Here is a 25,156-nt window from a genome sequence, read left to right as displayed (position 1 = left end):
GCTGTGTATCTTTCAGTTAGTATGTATGGAAATTTGTAATAGCTGTACTATTTTAAATGCTATAATTTCTTCTGTATTTCATAGTGCTTCCTGCTATTAATCACCTTACTGTAAGCAATTTCTTAATCTTGAATCAATATCTTGCTTTCATTTTTTTTATCTTCATAATCTTTGTTGATTATTCTTGATAACTTGCACTGATTAGACATTTATCTCTATTTCTAACTGATGCCAACCAGTTGGAAGGATAGGAATTAAAAAAGACACACTTTTATGATGACTGTAAATTAAATAGTTCACCTAAAAGTGAAACTCTGTCACCTTCACGTTGTTCCAAACTTGTATGACTTTCTTCCTTCAGTGGAACATAAAAATAATAATAATAATATTAAAACATTTAAATATTATGTCCTACAAAAAAAAAAAAAAAAAAAAAATCAAAAGTCACGTTTATAACAACAATATGAGGGTGAGTAAATTAATATAAATTGAAACTGCAGTGGCAGAGTTCCTTGATTAATAACTGTCTCATTTATGCTTTATAATCTTCTAATGGTTTATTTGAATTTAGAAATTAATAAATTAGTCATTTATCTCCAGTCTGTTGATGAAATAGAGGAACGCACTCTCTGCTGATAAAGCTTTTATGAAGCGGTCTCACCATTAGCTCAGCAAAAGCTGAATGAGATTTTGTGGTGCTGAATTACAGCATAAGCACACAACATCTTTCACCTCGCATTTGAGTCCATGAATTCCAAAACCTTGAATCACAGTAGTCTGTTGCAAAAGTATCCAAAGTAGTGTATCATAATTATAAGTGTACCTCTTCAATAGGCTTGTATTGATTTGTTACAGCAGGTGTGTATTGACCAGAATAATCTTTTACAATGCCATCTTTGCAAAGCCACTGCCATCTTCATACGTGAGTGGCGGGCAGACAAACTGGAGCTGGTTTTATCTCACCATCAAATATTTGCCGGGGTGGAGAAGGATCAGACAGATAAAGAGAGAGCGAGAGAGATTAGCATAGAGATGAGTGAAGAGATTCAGACAAGGTCTTGATTGGGATCGGAAGACTCATTAAAATCAGGCAGGTTTAGACCTGTGAAGCCCAGTAAAGGAAGGAACAAAGACAACCCATTAGTGCTAGATGAACTAAGACTGATAAAAGACTTTACAGTGTGAATTGTAGGCAAACAGATGAAAAGCTGTCAGCGTCACTGATGGCAATGAACTCAAGTGCAGTGGCCATTGTGTCCGTTTGCGGTTTCATCTTTCATATTTCTTGTTTGGCTCAGTGCAAGTATCTGAAACATCTCAAGACACTTTTTGTGAAGAGATTTTATTTTACCCCTGGGACTGCAAGTCTAATGGGCAAGCCCGCATCATAGACGAGCTGTTAATTAAAAGCAGATCTGTTCGCCTCATACAGTTAAAGTGGATCACAGTGATTTTACACATAGCAGCGGGTTGTATCTGTTATATTTTAGGACCTTATCCTCTATTGTTACCAAGGTGCAGAGTTTTCAAACTTCGTGCCATTTAAAAGAAAACTTTGACATGAACAGCACAATAGAACTGAGAAATAATTGCTGCATGTACACTGAGGGAATATCAGTTTTAATTGGAAAGCTGTGTTTAATGGGTGCTATTAAATATGTATATACATGCTAGTGTGTTTTCATAAGCATGCATGTCCTTTGTTGTAGTGTATTGTTCACACTTGTGCTCTATTAAACTGTGTCAAAAGCTCTGTAAATCTCTTTTCTCTCTCTGTGTGTGTGTGTGTGTGTGTGTGTGTGTGTGTGTGTGTGTGTGTGTGTGTGTGTGTGTGTGTGTGTGTGTGTGTGTGTGTGTGTGTGTGTGTGTGTGTGTGTGTGTGTGTGTAAGTACAGTGTGGACCATCAGTTCTTGTGCCCTCAGCAGCACACTAAAACATTTCTTTCCATTCAAATGCTCTTAAAGTGTTTTTCCTCCCACCCGCTTATTAAACTCTAAAGAATTCAGACACTTGATTTCTGGACCCGCATTAGGTTTTTAATCACGCAGAGGCTAATGTTTTTAATTTATTATTCATTTTGAAAATTTAGCTCCAGCTTGTAATTCTCTCTGGACTTTTTTATGTTCCATGATGTTTTCCTCATCAGGGCCAGAGAAAAGAATGATGTTTTCTGCATAACCACTGTGAGAAGAATAGCAGAAAGTGTGGACATTGAAATCTATCTATCTATCTATCTATCTATCTATCTATCTATCTATCTATCTATCTATCTATCTATCTATCTATCTATCTATCTATCTATCTATCTATCTATCTATCTATCTATCTATCTATCTATCTATCTATCTATCTATCTATCTATCTATCTATCCCATCAGTATCCCTCTGTATTTAGGAAGTGATATGCTAATCAAAGCGCTATGTTCCTAGTCTTTAACTTTTGGCATGGACTCAATAGAGTCTGGCACTGACTCTGATGGACATTACCAATATTAAAGATTTGGCTGAAAAACAAAGACCTCTGAAAGGTCTATAGCTCAGATGAATGTGTGCAGACATTCATGTGCATTCAAAAATAATTTGCATGCATGCACATACAGATATAATTTAAAAAACTTAGAGTAACTTAATTCATAAAAAGATTTTGAGCATCTTTGCTTTCATATATATTTGCCTAGAGGTCTGTCATTTTGGCTACACATACATATTTAAATGCACATACACATTAGTTTACATTCCCCATAGACTCTGGAGCAGAACGAGACACTGGGCCTCAGCTTTTCTATTTGCTGATGCTTTTGATAAGATGCCAGCGTCCTCTTAAACAATTCACTGTAGGACAAAGAGTTTGATATCTTTGAGTTGTTGTCTCTTTTAGTTGTGTTTAGAGTCAACAAAAGGGAATCCTTTGATTTGTGAGTTTCCTGATCAAAAAACTTTGAAGAGAAATGCTAATGAAAGTTTATTCTTAATTTGGATTCAGTTCTGTAAAAATTGAAAAAGAACTTTAGCATTTGATTTGATTTAGGATTTATTGGAACCAAATGATGATTTATCATGGTGAGGACACACACACACAAAAAAACGTACTGTTAAGCATTGTTGTGGTATTATTTTGTATAACTTAGATTTACCAACCAATTAGTTGGGAATTGAATATACAATTTATGATGTTCAGAAAAAAGCACATGCATTAGTATTGTATTGGCTGTGTTTTCATGAGGTCTCCTTCTCTTTTTGTCTCAGGTCCTTATCCTCTGGCTGGTGTTCGCCCTGTAGTGTGGAGGGGGATGGAGCGTGGTGGAGGAGAGAGCCCTCGTTTACGGGAGAGCCCTGAGCGACGTGGGAGCAGCAGTCCTGAGATCTGCGGCCCCCCACCAAAGATGGGTCGTGTGGAACTCAACGGCAGTCCCACAGGTCACCGCAGTCGCCACAATGGGGCCCCACAGAGACCTCTTTGCGGTAAAACACTCACAACTTTTACTGTATATACACTTCTTGTATTTTTTTTCTTGAGTTTCTCCTCTTTTATTAGTTGTATGTTGAAGAAAGACCACACACTAGCAGTGTGGCTTAGTGTGCCTAAATTCTAGTCACTACACCACTGCTTTAAAAAATATTTTGTTTTTTAATTAGTGAGAGAACTATTATAGAATTGTAAAAAAAAAATGAATAAACATTAAAACAGCACATCTAGCTATGCAGTTTGTCTGGTTCTATCTTATTTATCTGACATTAAAAGAGCCAGCCCATATTGCATGATGCAGATCAATTTAATCCCATACACCATTTTAGTTCTGCTCACAGGAGTGTTGTGGCCACTATAAGCTCAGGGAATTAAGTAAGTGCCATATAGACCTGATTTATTTCTCTTGGCCAGTTATTGATTGCAGCAGTAGTGCGTGTCAGAAGGGGGGTCATATTGATTACAGTGACCCCAACAAATTGCCACATACAGATGTGTGATCACAACTGTGATTAGTGAATGGCTTTAAATATGTTTTTACACATGGGTAGTTGACACATAACATGGACATGAACTTTTTAAATTCAGCATCAAGATTTTCACCAAAACAAAAAAAGAAAAAAAAAAACAGACAAGTCTGATATTGCAAATTTTTCGTCTAGACAAGTTTATTTATTTGGCTTGCAAATAGAGTGGCGTGCAATTTGAATGGTAACTACCATTCAAAAGTATCAAAAGATATGCTCTTTTTATATAATATGAAAATTCATCTTTGCTTTCACAGGAATAAATTGCATTTTAAAATATATTAAAATAGAAAACACTTTTTAAATTGTAATGATATTTCATAATATTACTGTTTTACTGTATTTTGATCAAATGAATGCAGCCTTGGTGAGTATAAGAGACCTCTTTCTTTAATTAAATGTAATAATTATATACCATATAATTGGTAATATCATGCCAACACAAAACATCTGTATGTGTATACATACTGTATATATATATATATGTGTGTTGTTTATATAGTTTTAGATATATTGTATACCATACTGCTGTTACTGCTTCAAATATCATATCAATGATCCGCATACAGTTAAACATGACGTGGTCCTGACAGTAAAGCAGTTACACATTTTTCTCTAAGGAAACATACAGTCTGTGTCCAGTAACACACAGCCTCAGCAAAAGTGTCATATTCTATCATATTCTATCATCCCTCACACTGTTTTATTCTTGATGTTATGGATTGGGGCAAAATGTCACTAAGGTCAAGCTGTAATTCACCTTGAAAGTGAACAATTTGTGTAGCCAATCATAAAGCCACATATCAGATATAGATTAGATATTTTTAGAGGCCAAGACCTTAACAAGGTATACTGTGAGTTTGTCTGTGATTGTGTGTATGTGTGAGTTTGACTTGCTGTACACATCTAAAGCAGATTTAATTTGACACAATATCTAAGTAGAAGAATTTTCTGGAATAGGTAGAAGAGGAAAGTAGCAGGGCTTTCTCTTCCTGTACCCTGGCAGATGGACCAAATGGTTAGTTTTAATCAGAAGCTGTCTTGAAACAGTCTTCTCCAAACCACAATGGAACACTAAAGAGTGGGCCACACACATATCAGACGTGGACTCACTCAGAATCACTCAGATACATGCCTGCATTGCTAAAAATCATTTTTGCAATCTTTTTTTTTTTTTTAGTATCTAAAGCAAATCAAATTTGATGACTAAAACTGGATTATAGAAAATAAAGTTTTAATTATTATTAACTAAAGACTTTGCTTCTCAAGTAAATTTATCTTATTTTCAGGCTGCTTAGCTATTCTTTCTGAGAAACAAGACAAAAATGCTGATTCATTCATTATTTTATTTTTATTTATTTTATTATTTTATTTTTCTGCAGTATGTTCTTTGCTGCTATATTTCATTTATATACAGTTTAAAGCAAATATTCACCGGTTACAGTATAGTCTATAAATACGTTTACAAGTCTACAAGCCTATATAACCCTTAAATGACAGACTTCAAAATTCATGCATAAGTCTAAAAAAATGTTCAGGCATTAATGTGCATTAAAACAGATAATCAAAGAAACACAAAGACCTACTCAGAGTGAGCGTTGCACTCTACAAAAAAACACCAAACTCACATGCAAAAATGAGTCAGATACTGATGCTTATAGACTTGATGCTGTTATCTTATGATGAAGCCGTGCTCATACAGGGTACAGGGATGAGCCCATGGGAGCTAGCGGAAGAAAGAGAGAGAGAGAAAGAGAGAGAGGGACTGCTGGGAGCTGCTGTGTGTTGACAGTTATATTTCCCTGTTGGGGGAAATTCACTTACTTGAATTGGCACCGGCCCCTGGCCTGTAATTCACTCCATAAGAGCATTCTGAACTGGAAGCCAGGGTGATTAATGGAAAGGAAATAGAAATATAGGAATTGACTGATTAAACCAAGGGGCTCTGGGAGCTGTGCGCGAATGTATATGTATCTGGATGGAACTGTGTGTGGGTGTGTGTGTGTGTGTGTGTGTGTGTGTGTGTGTGTGTGTGTGTGTGTGTGTGTGTGTGTGTGTGTGTGTAAATTAGGAGAGAGTTTTGTACTGCTCTGCTCTTATTAGTACAACTGGGATTTTGCCTAATGCTTTCAGTCTATAATTTCTAAGGGGTATTAATTAATAGTCAGGAGGCTTTTGAGCACTTCAGGGAAATTGAAAAACCAAGGGATAGGTTATGCCTAGATTAACCAGAGGAAGCTTGGGTGGGATGTGTTTTTTTTTCAGGCATCATTTTTGTACTGCGTAGTATTTCTCAACAAGCCGCGAATGACTATGCATCTCGACATCCCATTAAAAGACGGGACTCTGTACCCACTGAATCACTTGCCAACATATTTTACGGATTAATCATAAATGTTTTTAACTAAAATGTTAACAAAGTCAACACTACTAAAATGATGTGTTAAGTTGCAATGCAATGAGCCGTAACCTCAAACACTGAAGGCAGAAAGGTTTGCATATCCGTTGGAGGCTCATGCAGCTAATTTTATTAAGTGACCCTGCCGTTAGCACGCAGTCCGTTGACTTGAGGAGATATCAGCTCAGCTGCCCTGACAAAGTGAAGGGAGGCACCATAAAAAACTGATAGCTTTAATGGAGTATAACGTAGCTGGTTTGATGGTTGGTTTGATACACAATCTGAATGGTTTGCTCATGTTGACTATTTGCATTGGGCTAAGAAACCTGGGACAAGCGACTGACCCTGGCCACCTTATTCAAATGCAAGTAATGAACCTATTAATCATTAATGATTTCTAATGAAAACACATCTCTTGTGAACAGCACGTGGCGACTATTCAAAATGATGCCACACTATATTTAGAAATAGAGTTGTGAATGAGATTTATATGGGAATATTTAAAAAAATTTGTGTGGAAATGAGTCCATTTGTAGAATATCAGCTCAGTCACTGGACTTCCTTTTTAACAGATATTCAGCAATTCAGCTCTTTTCTCTTGACCATTGTTTCTCTAATGTTTTCTATACCGTGCTGCTCTACTGTATTGCAGGTCTGATGATTCCAGTCTTCTGTATAGTGGAGCAGGTGGATGGAGGGATGATATCAGATGGAGAGAGCCGGGAGGAACATGCAGAGTTTGTGTTGGTCAGGAAAGACATCCTTTTCACTCAGCTGGTTGAGACTGCACTTCTCGCCCTTGGCTACTCCCACAGTTGTGCAGCCCAGGCACATGGTGAGTTCAACATTGTCCCAGACTCTGAGATGCATGTTCAAAACAGTTAATGAATTTCTTCTTAAATTTCAGTAAGATCAATAATAAATAAATAATGACTAGAACTTAAATTTTTTACATTTTGAAAAAGCAGAACAATATCAGATATTTTAACGTTTATCTTGATGTATTATTTAAATGAGCTGCCAAATGTTACACAAAAGTTCCTTTTTTAAAAAAAAAAAAGTATTGTGTTTAAATGTGCACATAGTAGTGTAATTTAAATCTTATAATGTGTTTAAAAAAAAGCTGTAATATAATCTCAAGGAAATAAAAGGCCACTTGATTGTATAACTTAAGTGTACTTAAAGTGTACTTTTAACTCTTAAGTACACTTTTAAAACAGTGCACTTTGTATTCATGTGAAGTTCAAACGTGTCCTTTTGTAAGTGAAGTACATTTTAAATCATTATGTTTTAATAATCTTTTGTTGAGCTTTAAATAAGTAAACTTATGTAAATGCTGTTACTGTTAGATTGTGATACCTAATGCATTAATTATTGTTAATGAATTGAAACTTATTGTAGTGTTATGAAAATTCTAAATTATCCTATTTATTCCAGATATAACTGGATTCCTGAATTAGTGTACAGTAGTGTGGAAAGCAGTGTACAGTATGTATTGCACAGTATGCAGTACTCAAGCCCTTTACAGTTCAATGTGATTAGAGTAGTATGGAGTGGAGAGAGGAGGTCCGGCTGTTGAGATGTTGACAGGAGGATATACTGTTTTGGGCTAATGTGTCTGAGAACACGGAGGAGGAAGGACATTTGTTCAACAAAAGTGAATCACAGACACTCTGAAAATCTCATTAAAAACAAGAACAAAGGAAATGGCGAGGCAAAGAATGCAGTATTATCACGTCACAAAAAAGATGCGTGTGAACTGTATTTGTGTGTGTTTCGCAACTTTGTGGGAATGCATGTTTGTGTCTGCTTGAGGTCTTTGTACTCTCATAGTATGGGTCCATTGTGTGTGTGTGTGTTTGTGTGTGTATATGGAGAATGTTTATAAGTATGTGGGCCAAAGAAGCAATATAATGCTTTACTTTATTGTTGTACACATGAATGTCATCTCCCAGTAGATTGAGAGTTTACTTGTATTCTGTGAAGTATGGAGAAAATGTAAAACAGTCATTACTTCATGTTGATCCTTGGGTAACAAAAGACATCACGATTTACTTCATAGGTTGAGCATTTGGCATTTATGTGAGCTTATTTTTTTTTGTAGTGTTTGTAGTCACAGTTTGTAGTCTCTGTACATCTGACTAGAACAAAGTTTGCTGTGCGATTTAATGGTGCTGCAGTTTATTGAAAGTATTTTAAATGTATTGTCAGAAAACAGAGAGGGAAATTTGAAAGGCCACATTTCAACCTTTAATTAAAAGATCATTTAAGTCAGGCTGATGAAATGTCTGCTACGTTTTTGTAGTGATTGTAGTTTTTAAAATGAAATGCTGCGTGGTTGTGTTTGTGTGTGACTGCAGCTTGTTATTCATCAAAAATAATGTTAGATAAGCATTCTTTCTCTTTTTTTGACAACTAAATATACACCGTAACTAAAACAGAAAAAACATGAGTCACTCATAGGTCAACTACGTGTCTTTAAATACACTCAAAGCGCCCTTTAGAGATTCCTTTGAAGAGCCAAAAAACAGATCAATATGTTACCCACACAGCGACTCAAGCCATTTGTGTAACCTCCTAAAATACCATTATGTGCTATAAAATTAAACAAGTATGCAAATTGATAGAAGCGGCATTATGATTGGAAAGACAAAATAGTCCTGTCTGGCCCATACAGTGGCGCCACATCTGTGAGGAAGTCCCAGACGCTACTCCCCTAAACACAGAAACACAAGCGGCAACCTCTGTACAGACGCTAAACAATATCAAAAGGACACGGAGGAGGACAGGACAGCACTGGAAAACAAACCGTTTAGGCTCAATATAATCCACACACCCTCACAGTGATCAGTTCAGATGAGGCCAGATAAAATAAAAAGGAGAGGGTTATGGCTAAAATGATGCTCCCACACTCGCTCACACATACTAACAAGATTCTCTCATTATGAAGAACTGCACTGACTTCAGTTTATTCCTGAATGAGCGATAGAATGAAAGAGAGAGAGAACTCTCCTCTCAAATGAATACTTTTTTGTTTTTAAAGCAAGCGTTTATGTTAAATGAATAATTTCTGGCTTAAATTATACATTTTTTCCTCTGTGGTTCACAACCAAAATTACACAGAGTCCCATCTATTTTCTCCCTGTTTGAATTGTGTCCTGCATAGCTCTCTCGTAGTGGTATATTTAAGCTCCTCTCCCAGCACCGCTGCCTTTCTTTAATTAGCCTGACCAGTAATTAACTGGGAGATATTGTTTATTTCAATTATAAGGGTCTGAGTACTGTTTTAGAATCGTATGGACAGACCTGTAGTTTAAGGCTTCAGACAGTTAACAGTGGTGACGGATTACAGCACGAGTGCATTGTTGTGCTGCCACGTTTGACATGCAGCCACAGCCAGTCGAACTGGGGCAGTTTGATAAAAAAAATATGTTATGTTGCCTGATAGAGCCTGGACAGTCACTTCACATACTTTGAGCAATGACAATTAACTAATTCCCATCTGTAGTGTGAACATTTGTGAGCATTCACATGTGCAGATAATGTAATGATTATCTACCTTAAAGGGATAGATCACCCAAAAATTAAGATTCTGACATTATTTACCTCATGTTGTTTCAAACCTGTTTGCTTTTTTCCATGTACAATTATAGGAGAATTTTCAAAAAATTTTACACTGCTCATTTCCGTACGATGAATGTTCATTTTGACTACTGTCAAACACCATAAAGATACCACAAACGTATGTAAACAAGCTGCATCTTGGAAAAACATAACAGTGAGTAAATAATAATGATTTTTTTTTTCTTTTTTTTTTTGTGAACTATATCTTATTTTTTGGTATAAAATGCAATTAAAAAAAAAAAACTATCTCTGTCCTCAACGAATCCTTTAGATTTATGACCAAAGTGAGTTAGCTTTCCATCTGCCATCTGACACGCCTGGCAGCCAATCAGAAGCAAATCAGTTTTGTCGTTGTTGCCAGGGGTCTTTGATGCTCTGTCTGTTTGGTCAATTAATGACAGCCACACAAACTATTACGGTTTGACCTCAAAATAAGATGAATCTGCCCAATCCATAAATCTATAATCTGGAGCATAGTTTCACTTCTGCATACAATATGTTCATAAGCATGGTTAAATCATTGTTTAATCAATATGAGTATTATTTCAATAAAAACAGTCTATGTTATGTTATTATGATATTATTTCTGATGATTTTATGATCACATGATTTCAACTGTCTTACTTTTAATAAAAGTAGTAGTAGACTCACTCACCTGTTAAAAAAAATAGCTAAGACCAGGATTGTTTGATTTATATTGAAATGTTGTTTCTCTAGCATATAGATCATCATAGCACAGCATAGTCTGCCTGAAGTTGAAACTGCCTGACCAAGGGAGGCATGCTGGTTAAGTTAGTTAAAAGGATAGTTCACACAAAAAAGAAATCTGACATCATTTACGCACCCTCATGTTGTTCCAGACTGTTAGGCATTTTCTTTCTTCTTTCAAACAACACTGGACCCCATTGCCTTTTATTGTTTGGACAGAAACCAAGCATTGACATTTATTTAAAAAAGTCTCCTTTTGGTTTCACAAAAGAAAGAAAGTCAAGGTTTGGAATGACATTAAGGTGTGTAAATGATTAGACAATTGTTGGGTTAACTATCCTTTTAACAAGCCTTTTCATCATGGCCCCCCAAAAGATTATTTATGAATCTATGGTATTTCCACCAAAATACTGATCGCATAAAATATATGAGATCCTTATACTGTGATATTACAGTAAAACCATAATACAGTATATTATGGAAAGACAGACAGTATTGCTCAGGCCTGCCTTTCCCATTTGATTTATTAAATCTATATAGATACATTATTAATGATTTATCATAACAATCTGTGGTCTTCACGACTCATTTAGTGGGGCGTAACTTCTACACAGCTAAGTCATTCAGAACAGCAAACATTTGGATATCAGTGCTTCTATCCAAACTAGCTCTGCAGAATAGCGTATGGGTGCTAGGGAACATTTTCATACTGTGTGTGAGGTTGCATTTGTGTGTGCGAGTGTGTATGGATGGATACACACAAGCTTTAGCCAAGCCACCAGCCGACCACATGAAAGCCCAGCACTGGGAGGAGGAATTTTAATGTGGCAATGGGAACAATGGTTTGTACTTGAGGAGGAAAATGACAAGGAACAGAGTCTTTCCAAGTTAAAAATGATTCATTAATGACATTACCACAGTCTCTGTATGATGCTAGCTCATACTGTAAATAGGAATACATTTTACCACTTTTTATTGGAACAGAGCTCATTGCTTTTTTCAGATTGGATTCAGTGAGCTGTCTAACACTAAACATGTGAATTGGGTAACCTCACTGACATTCAGCTCTTACAGCAATTGGAATAAATTACTGCTTAACTTAAAGTACATTAAGAGCATCTCGGTTCAGTCTTAATAGATGCTACTGCTCAAAGTCGGTTTACTCAAGATTTCTACAGTGAGCATACATTCAGCATTGCACAATGAGACAAAATAGCAATGCCCCTCAAAAATCAAAGCAAAACCAGACTGGAAAAGGAGGACAGATCTAAAGGGGGGCGTGGAACAATCACACAAATTGTCTTCATCTGTCTGACTTGCTTCTCTTCTTTAAATCACTGTCTGAAATGGGAATACATCTCCACAAATACCTTTAGAACAAAGACAAGAGGCCTGCATATTAAGAAGATAGAAGTTCACTGTAGTTACAAAGGTCACCAGCAGGGTCGGCCCCTCTTGTAGTGGTTGTCTGGGACGCCGACTTACTGGAGGGCTTACAAAATAATTTATAATAAATAAATGATCAGTTCTGAAACAAGGGAGCACAAGTGACAAACCTAGACCCTTCCAATATAATCACTGAGTTCTTTCGATAACATTTATAAAAGTACACCTGACCATTTGCTTACAATTGACAGAAAAATAAATGTAAAAAAAAGAAAAAGTACACTGAGGCTATTTTAGCTTACTGTTTAATGTTTAAAGCACTTTTGCATGGTATAAACAGCATCTGTTAAAGCATAATTGTTGTCACGCTTTCTCAAGAATAATATAGGGAAGAAATTATAGCACTGTTGATGAGAATTACAGTACATGAAGATAAATCTGCTCTTTAATATGTCTGTGTATATAGTCATTAAAAATGTTTTTGTTTATAATTATTATTTATATAATTATTATATATTCATATATTTGAGGTGTTCATATAGATTTATAAGACCTATTTAATTTTGTGTTTTATTTATTCTTTTTACATTTTTATTTTTTGACATATTTCTTTATGTAATATTTTGCATTCAGTTTACATAGTTCTACATCAGTTATCTTTATTTGTGTACCATATATCTTTTAATTCATAGGCCTATTCATTGTACCTAGTTCTCAACTGTTGTTTATTTACACTGAATCTGTTACAATGAAGCACACAGTAATATACAGCACGAAGTACTTAAAGGAAACAATGTTGCAGTGGCTTTATCTGTTACTTTATATTAAGACCATTTTTTAAACTAGTGATGCCCATTTTTTATAATCTAGGGGCCTAAGGCATTGGAACACACTGGCCTTGTTTAGATTCTGACACTGATAAGCTCTCACATAAGGAGCAATCAGCCAATAGTGGAAGAAAACAGTGAAACAGGTCACACAGAATGACTTATCTTCTCTCTAGTCAAAACACAAACAGTGAACTGAGAAAAATTTCACTGTTGCTAATTTGCAAAAGCAAATTCTGTCCAAAACTAACTCATTCAGTCAGGCTTTAGTGGCAGCAGTGGCATGGCAGTACAGTGTCTGGATAGAAGTAAGTGATCCATCGGCATGTCTATGTGTGATTGAGCAGTTGAAGCTCTTTAGATGACACAAACAGCTTAAAGCACAAGAGAGAGAGAGAGAGAGAGAGAGAGCGGCAGTGTCTGGGTCTCATTTAGTGGATAGTAATGTGATTAGCATTGTTTAGTTTTCACAGCTTCAGTCAGTCCCTCCTAAGACCATGCGAAATACTTTTGTGTGTGTGGATGTGTTTTGTATCTCTTCATGGCACATCCTTCGTTTTTGGTCAGGTTTACTTCCTGTTGTCGGATGTGTTGAATATATACATTTGCACAAGGGATGTACATTGACTGCACATGCACACGAGCAGTGCGTGTCGAAAAGTGTTTACGGACGTGTGCAGTGTTTGGAAAACGGTTAATAATGCAATGAGCACAGGGTCCGGTTTACATGTAAGCCGCATCTTGACAATGATTGCGACATCTGGAAATAAATAGAGCGGAGGGCATAATAGATTCAGCTAATTAATTTTTAATAGCACAGTGTGGTTCTTGAAAAAAATAAAAATAAATAGCACCCTCAGTAGATGCCACTGCTGCTTAGCTTTTATCCTGATCTGTTAGCCTATTCGGGTTCAGTACATTTTAAGGAAATACCACCACACAAATTTAAAGGGATAGTTCACCCTAAAATGAAAATTCAACTCATTTACTTTCACTGTAAAATTAAACTAAATGTCCTGTTAGGTCTACTACAGTTTTTCAGTTTATATAGTAAGAATCTACTGTTAACCAGTTAACAGGTTTTTACTGTAGCCTTTTTACATTCATTAACCATTAAAATTTCTACTGCTTTTATGTTCTGCAGAAGAAAAAAGGGTATGGTTTAGAATAACATGAGTAAATGATGGCGGACTTGTGATATTTGGGTGAACTATCCCTTTTAAATAGGAAGCATTGCACGTCCCTTCACCTGGGTTAATGTGGGACGGCCTTAGTTACTCTTCAGTATTTACAAAACAATCAGACGCCATTGTTCAGAAATATGGCTTTGTCTCACAGTGACACCCCGATTACAGATTACTCCTCAGCCATAAATGCTTGTCTCTTCCTTTGCACAACAAGAGGCATTTATAACAGTCAATTTGGGTTAATCATACAATCATTGACCTGTGTTTATGACGGCCCATTAATGGAGGGGGGGATTGGGGGTGGATGTAATTGTCAGAGGCATCGATGTGCTAGACAAGCGCCTGCTTTCTATATATATTCCTTGGCTGTAAAAGAGGCACAGGTGCCCCTTCGGCCCGAAGTTATTGGTGTGGCCCTCAGTATGTGTGTTAGGTGCTTCTTCCTGACTGATAAGTATTTAATAGATAAAGCCTTATCATTGGTACTATTGTTCCTTGCTGTCTGCTTTTATAGCACAAGATGAAGCACCATAGAAAATGAGAAGGAAACAAAGCCTTCCAAAATGTATGATTTCCAAAATGTTTAATGTAATAACCCCCAGGTAGCGTAAATTATAAATATATGACTCATTTCCCATTACGCTTCCTTGTCACTTTAGAACGGTATGTATAATTATGTATTTCACCATATGTTGTAAATTACATTGGTCTGCCACCTACCTCAATCCCCTCTTTCCGATCACGCAATGTTCTTGTCTCACTGTCTTTCAATCATCGAGATGGTGTGCCCTCTAATGTTGATTTTTACTGTAAGTGGGTCCTTGTGAGGTGATTTAATATGCCAGGTTTGGTTCTGGTTTGGTGGAGTTGCCTACTCAGTGGAGTGGAGCCCCTCCTAACCTATTTTTTTTTATTGAGATTTCATTACAGCCATCATTGACATGAGGCCATCTCTGATGATGTCATGGAAATATGCTACACAAATTTGAGGCACAATGAGATCAAGTGGGGTTAATTGACTCCCCCTCTCTCTGCTTCCTTTTCACAGGCATCATTAAGGTGGGCCGCTGGAACCCCCTGCCCATCCATTACCTGACAGATGCTCCAGAGGCAACGGTTGCTGATATGTTGCTGGACGTTTACCACATGGTCACGCTACACATCCAGCTACAGAGGTAAGAGGCCACAGAGCACTCTCAAAAATAAAGGTTCTTCAATAGATTCTTGATTCAGCAGAGAACTCTCTGCATATCAAAAACCTTTATGGTTATATGTTTTTTGGGAGGGAATTTAAAATAACTAAAAAATATATAATATAAAACATATTTTTACAACAATTATTAGCATAATAAATCAAATCAAATAATTTATAGGTCCAATTTTAGGTTATAATAACCAAATAACTAAAATAAATAAATACTAAAATAAATAGTTATTTTATTTACTAAATAAATAAATATCTTGTGTAATTTAAACAGGTTATATTGTGGTATCAGCTTGTAAAATCCTTCTAATTGAATATTCTTGTGATGACTGGGGAGTCTCATAGTAATTATATTAATATTTAATTTAGTTTATTATCAATTAAGTATTATAATAATATAATAATTATAATATTTTGTAATAAATCATAAACATAATATTAAATAATTATAAATAACCAATAATAATATTTATTATAAAATAAATGAGAGATATTATCAATGTTTGCAATGAGAAAATATACAAAAGTTTCCCTTTTCTATATATTTTATTCCATTACAAGTGCCAAAATAATTAAGGGATTATTTTGCTTATGTCAATTATAGACAGTAGAGCAAGCCTCTAAAGCCCTGTACATACATGACAGCAGGAGATAGGCCAGGGTAAACTTTTTATCTGCACTTCTCAATGAGCTCTTTCATGCCCACTGGTTGCAGTTTACTCTTGGATGCTGAGGAGATAAACATAGGGTCCAAATGAGAAGATTGTAGTCTTTGTGTAGTCGTGTATTATCCAGGTTTGTTTCCCTGTATTTCCATGGTGATATTATTATTGACCTGGCCTGCTGTAGTTATTGATTCAGAACTGAAGATGATTACTGTAGAGTAATGGAGGGATGAGTAATAATGATTTTATGGATACAGCTTTGCCAAACTGGAGGACCTTCCATCAGAGCAGTGGAATCACGCTACAGTACGCAGCGCCCTCAAAGAACTACTCAAAGAGATGAACCAGAGCACACTGGCCAAAGAATGTCCTCTCTCCCAGGTACAGTTGCTACTCACTCAGATGTTTTCAAATTCAACACATAGATTTGACCATTTAAGATGATAAGTAAAACATGCACTGCTGGTGCAACTCTTCCAAAACTAACAACATAATAATTAGCAGTATAACATAAATGAAAATGTTGGGCTCAGTATTGCATTATGCTTGCAGATGTTCCAATCAATGGCGTCAGTGCATGGTTAATGTAGCCTAAATAGTCTAAGCGTTTTTCATTCATCAATCTGAAATTTACTCAAAAATTCCCCACATTCATGGGCCATTTCTAAAAACCAGAAATTACTTCACGCGAGAGAGAGAGAGAGAGAGAATGCATGTGTGTGTGTGTGTGTGTGTGTGTGTGTGTGTGTGTGTGTGTGTGTGTGTGTGTGTAACTGTGGGTGTGCATACACAATCCTTGCTCTGCTCATTTCCAGCGAGCAATCTTAAAGATTTATGTATCTGTGCATGCTGTGTTTAAGTGGAACTCTGTGTGGGTGTTGATCCTCATATCAATTGTTTGCATATGTGTGTGGCTCTTCGTCTCTACTTATGTCACTGCGGCTTGAAGCTTGTCGCGGCATTCGCTATCTGACTTGCCTGGGTGGCTTTCCACAGTAATGTGTTTTATAGACCATTTATCATTGCAATTTTAAGATCTTGACCATGTGTTAATTTCCGTTATCCTCTGTCGTTATTCCCATTTTTTCCTTTTATTGACTTCTCTCATTTCTTTTACTTTTTCCAGAGTATGATCTCCTCAATAGCGAATAGTTCCTACTATGCTAATGTCTCAACTGCTAAGTGCCAAGAGTTTGGGCGCTGGTACAAGAAGTACAAAAAAATTAAAGGTAAGGCTTGTACGGATGTCTTTTTGGCTGTATTTTTACTGTCTAATCAAAATCCAGCTTTAAATCCAGGTAAAATTCTTAAGTAGCTTTGATCAAAATCGCATACTGTTTGAGTAGGTATTACATTCAATGAAGAACCTACAATTGTCATGTGATTTACGGCATTAGTTGCGTCGCTTCATTGCCACTGCCAACTCCTCTCCCATGGCTTTAAGCCATAGTAAAGTGTTCAGTGAATGTGCACTTCAGAAGTTGTTTTATGAATACTGTAGTTTTATGAATTTATGAAATCACACATTCTTCTCTTTTGACATACAGTTTTTTTGTCTGCTATATAGTCGGGAACTAGGCATATTCGAACACAGTGACTGTGTTTTTTTTCAGAGATTTCCTTTTTCTAGCATGTGGTGAGGTATTCAGAGTCATGAGCAAGCCTTGAGTTTTGTGCTACGTTTTATACATTATCTCTTAATGACTCCTCTTACCTGGGATGGGGTAACTTAATTAAGCCTCCTCGCAGCCTAATACAAACCACTGTTCCTTCACCCAAAATGCTGCAGGGGGTCTACCCTTGACAGGTCCTGCAAGGAGTCGTCCCACAGCTCTGCTGTTTAAGCCTTTTAGCATCCAAATGCCTGTGACAATTTTCCTCCTCTCATTGCCCCATTCAAAAAGTGAAATAATTACACAGCAGGACAGATCAAAGTGGGGGCTAAACCCCAAGTGCAGTGAGAGAGCGAGCAGCAACAAAGAATAAAGCGATCCTCGGCACGCTGACAGAGTAAGTGGTGTTGAGTTACACCGAGCCACCTCCATTAGTTCTGCTCCTTGCCTCCCAGAGCTAAACACTCAGCCCGCATTGCCAGATGTGTGTGCCAGTGCAGAGAGACCCCACTGGATGACTCATGTGTCAGTCATACAGTTGTAAACCCAAGTTGTAAAACTTTATATTCATGAAAGAACATTGTTTTTTCATTGTGAGCGTGATTGAGTAAGTGAATGAATGCTTTTGTCACTTACAATAAGTTCCTTGTATTTGTTTCAGGGGATTATTTGTGGCAAGGACGGGAGAGCTCGGAAATCAAGGGTAAGCATCTACATTCTGATGTTTATTTGGGTAAAAGATTGTCTTTGATTTGTCTATTAGAACACTAGAGAGTGTGTTCTAGTGCCTCATACGCATCTCCATCCCTCCACAGTTGAAAGGGACAGTCTCACTGACTTCTGTATATTAGCCCAGCGTCCGCCCTCTCACCTGGCTGGTCTGGCGCAGCTCGGTCCCTTGAATAGTGCCGGCTCTCTGGTGAAAGGCAGCTCTGGAGAACCACAGAATTCAGCCCAGTCTCAGCCTCCATCCCAAGGGCAGCCACAAGCTCCATCATCTCACGGACAGCTCCATCACAGTCCTCCGCTACGGGCTCAGGTGCCTCCTCCACCTCCGCCTGCCACCCTGCAACCTCTTTTGGCACCTGGAGGACTTCTCTCACCCCAGCTCAGTCCACAGCTGGTGAGGCAGCAGTTAGCCATGGCTCATCTAATCAACCAGCAGCTGGCCGTCAGCCGCCTCCTGCATCAGCATCCACAGGCTCTTAACCAACAGTTTCTCAATCACCCACCCATCCCGCGGCCTAGCAAGTCCGGTGGCCCTGGAGAGCCCGGATCCAACCCCTCATCTGCGGAAGTCTCCTCTGATATCTACCAGCAGGTGCGAGACGAGCTGAAAAGGGCCAGTGTCTCACAGGCAGTGTTCGCTCGAGTTGCCTTCAACCGTACACAGGTAAAGTACAGACTGCATGGTGGAAAATATGTTATTCACTTAATGGTTCAAAGGTTCACAGAAAAACTTTGAGAAAGGAGACACTACACTATATATTGCAGCAAAGAGCCTCTTCAGAACATACCAGTCACTAGGGCAGGGCGATATATTGAATATTCATGATGTATTTGTAATAATATTTGTAAATTATGTTAACACTGTGAATATTGCAATGATTTAAATGCATTTTTTATTTGGACATTAAGTTTTCTGTAAGTTATACCTAACAAAAAATGCTTGCAAAAGTAATTGAAAAAAATGATTTAAACATGCCTTTGGTAAGGTAAGGTAACTTTGGTAAGTGTGAATTTAGTTCAATTAATGCCAAAGCAAATGTATTTGCTTTACCATTTACCAAATTGTATTTTAAAAAAAAATAATTAAATAACAAAATAATAAAAAAAATTACATTTTATTATATTTTGTGATGAATTTTAAAATGTTATCCCTTTAATTTTATAGTATTTTTTTTACATTTATTCTGAAGTTGTAATACCATTTAAAGTTGTCATATAACAGAAGTAATGACAGATCTTTTCTACTTGTGACTTACATCCAATTGATTGGATTGAGGAGTCAGTTGCAAGAACCCTTTTTTTTTGTTTTTGTTTTTTTACATTTTTTAAATGAAACATATACATGAATAAATTGTTTACAATAAAATCAATAGCATGCATTTATAAATAGACAGGGTGAATTTGCTAGTAACTATCCCAAACACAGACCAAATATAGAAATCAGACCATATAAAAATCAGAACTAATACGTTTTGGCACTGAACTAAACAAAAACGAGTTATAAAGGTGTCAAAGCCGTTCTGTTGGAGGTTTCAGGTAAGTGAGTCGCTTTAAGCATGTCAGCGTGATAACTCTGGTATCCAGAGATTGGATCCTCTCATACACCCTCCCGGCAGCAAACACACCTGGTGAATTCACAGAGTCACTGCAGGTCTAAATTATGTCCAATTATATCCAACATAGTGCACAGTCAGTTAAAGAGTGGGTGGATACTTACATGGTGCAGGTGAGGTAACTAGATGGATGTGTTGCAAGAAAATGAGCCTTTCACAAATCACTTCCTCTGTGTTTATGTGCATGTTTATGTGTGTTCACCAGGGCCTGTTGTCAGAGATCTTACGAAAAGAGGAGGACCCACGCTCAGCCTCTCAGTCCTTGCTAGTGAACCTCAAAGCGATGCAAAACTTCTTGAACTTACCTGAGAGTGAAAGGGACCGAATTTACCAGGAAGAGCGAGAACGCAGCATGAACCCCCCTGTGAGTCTGCCGCCAAGCACAAACCCCAGCCCTGGTGGCGCCCGCCTCTCTCAGGTACCCCACTTTCTCACCCTTGACTAGGTTCAGCCCCCTAAACATCTCTTTTCCCCTGTTGCTGCTTTGTTTGTATGATTGACTGGATGTAGAAATACCTGAAAGCTTGTGTTGTGTCTGATTCTGAATTGTTTATCCGTAGGCCTATGAGATTGCTTTTGTTTCTGTCTGGATTCATATGATCTGTTTACTTGTTTGGTTTGGCTTACACTATGTTGTTTTCTTTGTAATCTGTATCAGGATGTTATTAAGCTAAGTAAAAAAAATGCAAGAACTTTAGTAAAGAACACTGAAGTTTAGTAAAGACTGGAATACGCTACACAACTTTTAAAACCTTAAGATATTGTAAAGCAATAGCCATCACACACTTGCTGAAAAAAACAAACAAACTGTGCATCATACACTAAACAACTGAGGATCACACACTACCAGACTTTAAAGTCATTCTGAACCCAACAAACTCACACAGAAACATGCGCCTCTTTGATAGAATTTGCATGACAAATGAAAACAATATGTAAAAATGGCCCAAATAATCAATTTCAGCAAAGTCTCTAACTCATGGCAACTAAAGTCATGTAGAGTCTTCCAGCTTTAAAGGTGCTGTATGTAGGTTTGAGTGGTTGAACTAGATATTGTAGTTCAAATTCAAAATGTTGGAGAGGTTTTTTTTCACCCGGCCTCTCCTCCTTAGACTTGAGGCACGGGACGAGCGCACTTGACAATGAATTAAATGAAATATGCGGTGTTTTCCGCCAATTGGCATCCCGGGTCACCGACAATTGGGTAAACTGGCAGTGGGCGGTTTTCACAAACCAAAACAGACCGAAATTCTGGCCTGGAACGCACATTTTCAAAGGAGAATAACTGACTGTAGCATTGTTTTTCAGATAAACAAGTATGCTGACAAGTATGCATGTTTCTTAAATATCTGCAGACATATTATGGTATCTTTATGCTTTAGTAGAGTCAAAAACTTACATACAGCACCTTTAAGACAACAACAAAGGTCAAATGTTTAGATCCTGACATCTTTAACTAAAGCGCACAATGTTATATAATTTTCTAGTATATGTAAATTATATCTTGCATTTGAATATTGATACAATATGGATAACTCCTTAAAGGGTTAGTTCACCCAAAAAAGAAAATTCTGTCATTAATTACTCACCCTCATGTCGTTTCAAACCCGTAAGACCTTCATTCATCTTCGGAACACAAATTAAGATATTTTCGATGGAATCTGAGAGCTGTCTGTCTGAAATGCAACTAAAATGTTCCCAAGTCCAGAAACGTAGCAAGGAGATCTATGAAGTAATCCATGTGACATCAGTGGTTCATCCGCATTTATACGAAGCTGTGAGAATACTTTTTGTGCGCAACAACAAAAAAAAGACTTTATTCAACAATTTCCTTCCCACCGCAACACCCTAGTGCCATTTTGGAGAATATCCACTGGACCTATGCTGTTCTGTGTGAGCTGCGTCACATCAAAACAATGTTTCCGTTCAGATCAAATACCAACAACGTAGGAAACAGTTCCAGCGTGACGCAGCTGACACAGAACAGTAATAGGTCCAGCGGATATTCTCCAAAATGGCACCAGAGTGATGCAGAGGAGACAAATTGTTGAATAAAGTCGTTATTTTTTTTCTTTTGCGCACAAAAAGTATTCTCGTAGCTTCGTATAACTGAGGATGAACCACTGATGTCACATGGATTAATTCACAGATCTCCTTGCTACGTGTCTGGACTTGGGAAAATTTCAATTGTGTTGCTGTCTATGCCGGGTCATACAGCCCTTAGATTCCATTGAAAATATCTTAATTTGTGTTCCAAAGATGAATGAAGGTCTTAAGGGTTTGAAATGACATGAGGATGAGTAATTAATGACAGAATTTTCATTTTTGGATGAACTAACCCTTTAAAACAACCACACTGCCTTTCAAGACAGTGCAGTCTAAGGGACAATGCTAAAACCTGACTGCTACCTTCTTACTGCTAACTTCACCCCATACCTCCCAATGCAGAAAGTGTGGGAGCGCAGCATCGATGAACAGTTAACCCCTGACGCGTGGGCATCTATTTGGAAGAATAAGACCAAAATCACAAACTCGGTGAGGATTACCTCAGCACTCACTTCATTTCCTTATAGAGTGTACCTCATCCGAGAGCTCTGAGATCAACTGTACGCACAAAACTTTTCCCATTTTGCAAATAAAAGCCAAGCTACTACAGATGTTTATATTGAAGATTTACAACTATATATATGTTTGTTAAAGATTAAATGGTTCAGACCCATTAAAACGTCGGGTCCACAAGTTCTTGCCCTTGATTCTCTAAGATGACAAAAGCAGGAAAGCATGGCTCTGCTCTTGTCATGGCATGTTTATATTAAATGACCTGGAACCTGGTGCGTGGACTTTCTAGAATGCTTATATGAATCATTTGAATACAGCTGCTTTCAACCTCAGGACCATTGTAAATGAATCCATGCTGATAATAAAAAATCTTTCTGATATGAGAACAAAGTTCCCATTCTTTGGTCTTAGGGAATGTGGTTGTGTATTATCATTACTATTATGTCTGTATATGTTTATCGCACAATCGTTTTTACTGGGGAATGTGAGATTACTTGCCTGTGCCTGCAGGGAAACTGCAAACATTGAATAAGAAAACACACCACTCTAAAATCAATACACCATACTTCAAACACGTACTAAAAAGAGTTTACTAACAGGATGCTTTAATGATTTATCTGCTAAAATCTCAGTACATTGTAGGTACGGACAAGGGTCTAAAATGTCATCCATGAATGTTATCTTACAGTGTACTCTCTCTAGCAATTATGAATATTTATCTAACCAGTATGTCTTTGTTGCTTTTACCTTTGACTGCTGGACCTTCACAGTCCAAAACTTCTGGTCCTAACCCTGACCTTCCCCTGAAACTGGAGCCGCTGGTTAACATCACCTCAGCCATTTATGACGAAATCCAGCAGGAGATGAAACGAGCAAAAGTGTCTCAGGCACTTTTCGCCAAGGTGGCAGCCAACAAGAGCCAAGTAAGAATGGATTTTTCATTAATGTTAATAAACTGGACATGTTTCCATTCATGATGGACATAACAATGCCAATACTTAACTAGAAAAAAACAAAATTCTGAACTAACTTCATCTATGTAAACTATTTTACACTGAAAATACACAAAAACCTAATAATTTTGTTTTCTACTTTTCAAGTACATCTTGCATACAGGGTTTGCATTTTATTTCAATGTAAAGGAAAATTAAAACAACTTGGTATTTTCATATGATAATTGTTAATAATATATTTAATGTATTTAAGAAGTGAATGCTAACAGTAAAAATAAGGTTGCTCATGACTGGTGCTTTCAGCTTCTTCAGCTTCTTGAGAGATCCTTTTATTATAAAAAATAAAATAAAATAAATACCAATAAATAATTATTAATTATTTTATAATTTATATAAATATTAAATATTTTTAGGTGCTTGAAATATTAAGGCACATAATATTTGAGACACTTAGTTTTTAAAGTGATTTGTTTTATTCTAAAAAGATGTTAAGATTACACTTAGCTTACATGTTCTTTCCTCAGTCAGTGTAGGGGATGTAACGGTGTCTGTGTGCAGACTGTTATATCTGATTCTGGCGCGTCTCTGCAGTTGCTAAACAAAAACATCAACATCAACAGATAGCCTGATAAATGCCTTACATTTATTCATCTCTGACTTACCATTCCAGATCCTGCCAAAGAATCTCACTCTTTCTTTCAGTGCCTTAGCCAATCTCTCCAATGAGTCATGGCTTATGTTGTGATACAGACGTGCATCCAGTGATCCATAGATTGATCTGACGTCTTTCCTCATACCTTTTACATTGACACCTGTTCCCAGACATCTATATAAAGAATGCAGAATATTGTGACTAAAACTATATGTCAAAGAAGTGTAATAGTCAATGTTTTTGAGGCCTTGAAAAACTCTTAAACATTTTCTAACTTAAGTAAACAGTCATAGTAAATTTCAATTTCTGTTTTCTTCATATATATATATATATATATATATATATATATATATATATATATATATATATATATATATCATTTCAAAAAATGCTGTTCATTCAACTTTCTATTCACAAAATTCACCAATTTCTTGATAAGCATAATATAATGATTTCTAAAGGATCATGTGACACTGAAGACTGGAGTAGTGACTGCTGAAAATTCAGCTGTGCCATCACAGAAATAAATGACTTTTAAATATTTTATAATAGAAAACAATTATTTTAAATTGTAATATTATTTCAGAATACTCTTTTTTTTTTGATTAATTAAAATATATATTTGATCAATATACATTCTCGTTTATATATACAGTACATATATATATATATATATATATATATATATATATATATATATATATATAGGAAAAAGAAGAAGAATCAGAGATGTGTGTATATGGATGGTAAAATTTCCCAATTCACCTGCCATTGACAGGTATGAGAAAAAAGTGTATTTTGGACCACACTGGCCACACTGTGTTAGTGCAAAGGACAACAACAATCCCATTCTTTAACGCAAACTGGAAAAGCATGGCATTCATTTCAGAGTATTGATAAATAATTTTCTTTAAGCTTTTAGACCATTTGTTTGTCTCTGTCTCATTTAAAGATAATTTAGATAATTGATTTAGTCAAATATGATCCCTCTCCCAGCTGTGCCTAATTCTTACCATGTAATAGCCTGAGAGAGTTTCAGTCTCG

General features: G+C 36.7%; 1 protein-coding gene across 5 annotated transcripts in view; it reads left to right on the top strand.

Annotated features, from left to right (window-relative positions):
• The window catches only part of LOC109063348 (DNA-binding protein SATB2-like), a 48,824-nt gene that overhangs the window by 14,376 nt on the left and 9,292 nt on the right, over positions 1 to 25,156 (top strand). For 4 of the 5 annotated variants that reach the window (XM_042763901.1, XM_042763900.1, XM_042763899.1 and 1 more), the window contains 10 exons: positions 3,248 to 3,463; positions 7,045 to 7,227; positions 15,173 to 15,299; positions 16,251 to 16,374; positions 17,120 to 17,222; positions 18,268 to 18,309; positions 18,422 to 18,999; positions 20,154 to 20,366; positions 22,397 to 22,483; positions 23,278 to 23,430. In XM_042763901.1, the coding sequence (XP_042619835.1) occupies positions 3,292 to 3,463; positions 7,045 to 7,227; positions 15,173 to 15,299; positions 16,251 to 16,374; positions 17,120 to 17,222; positions 18,268 to 18,309; positions 18,422 to 18,999; positions 20,154 to 20,366; positions 22,397 to 22,483; positions 23,278 to 23,430 (1,782 nt within the window). In that variant the 5' untranslated portion in view covers positions 3,248 to 3,291. The remainder of the gene's footprint in view (positions 1 to 3,247; positions 3,464 to 7,044; positions 7,228 to 15,172; positions 15,300 to 16,250; positions 16,375 to 17,119; positions 17,223 to 18,267; positions 18,310 to 18,421; positions 19,000 to 20,153; positions 20,367 to 22,396; positions 22,484 to 23,277; positions 23,431 to 25,156) is intronic. The other variant, XM_042763902.1, reaches the window with a different exon arrangement.

The sequence above is a fragment of the Cyprinus carpio genome, chromosome A9, assembly GCF_018340385.1.
Source record: "Cyprinus carpio isolate SPL01 chromosome A9, ASM1834038v1, whole genome shotgun sequence".
Taxonomy (NCBI): Eukaryota; Metazoa; Chordata; class Actinopteri; order Cypriniformes; family Cyprinidae; genus Cyprinus; species Cyprinus carpio.
The sequence above is the reverse complement of the archived record's forward strand: the minus strand, read 5'-3'. Positions and strand labels throughout refer to the sequence as shown.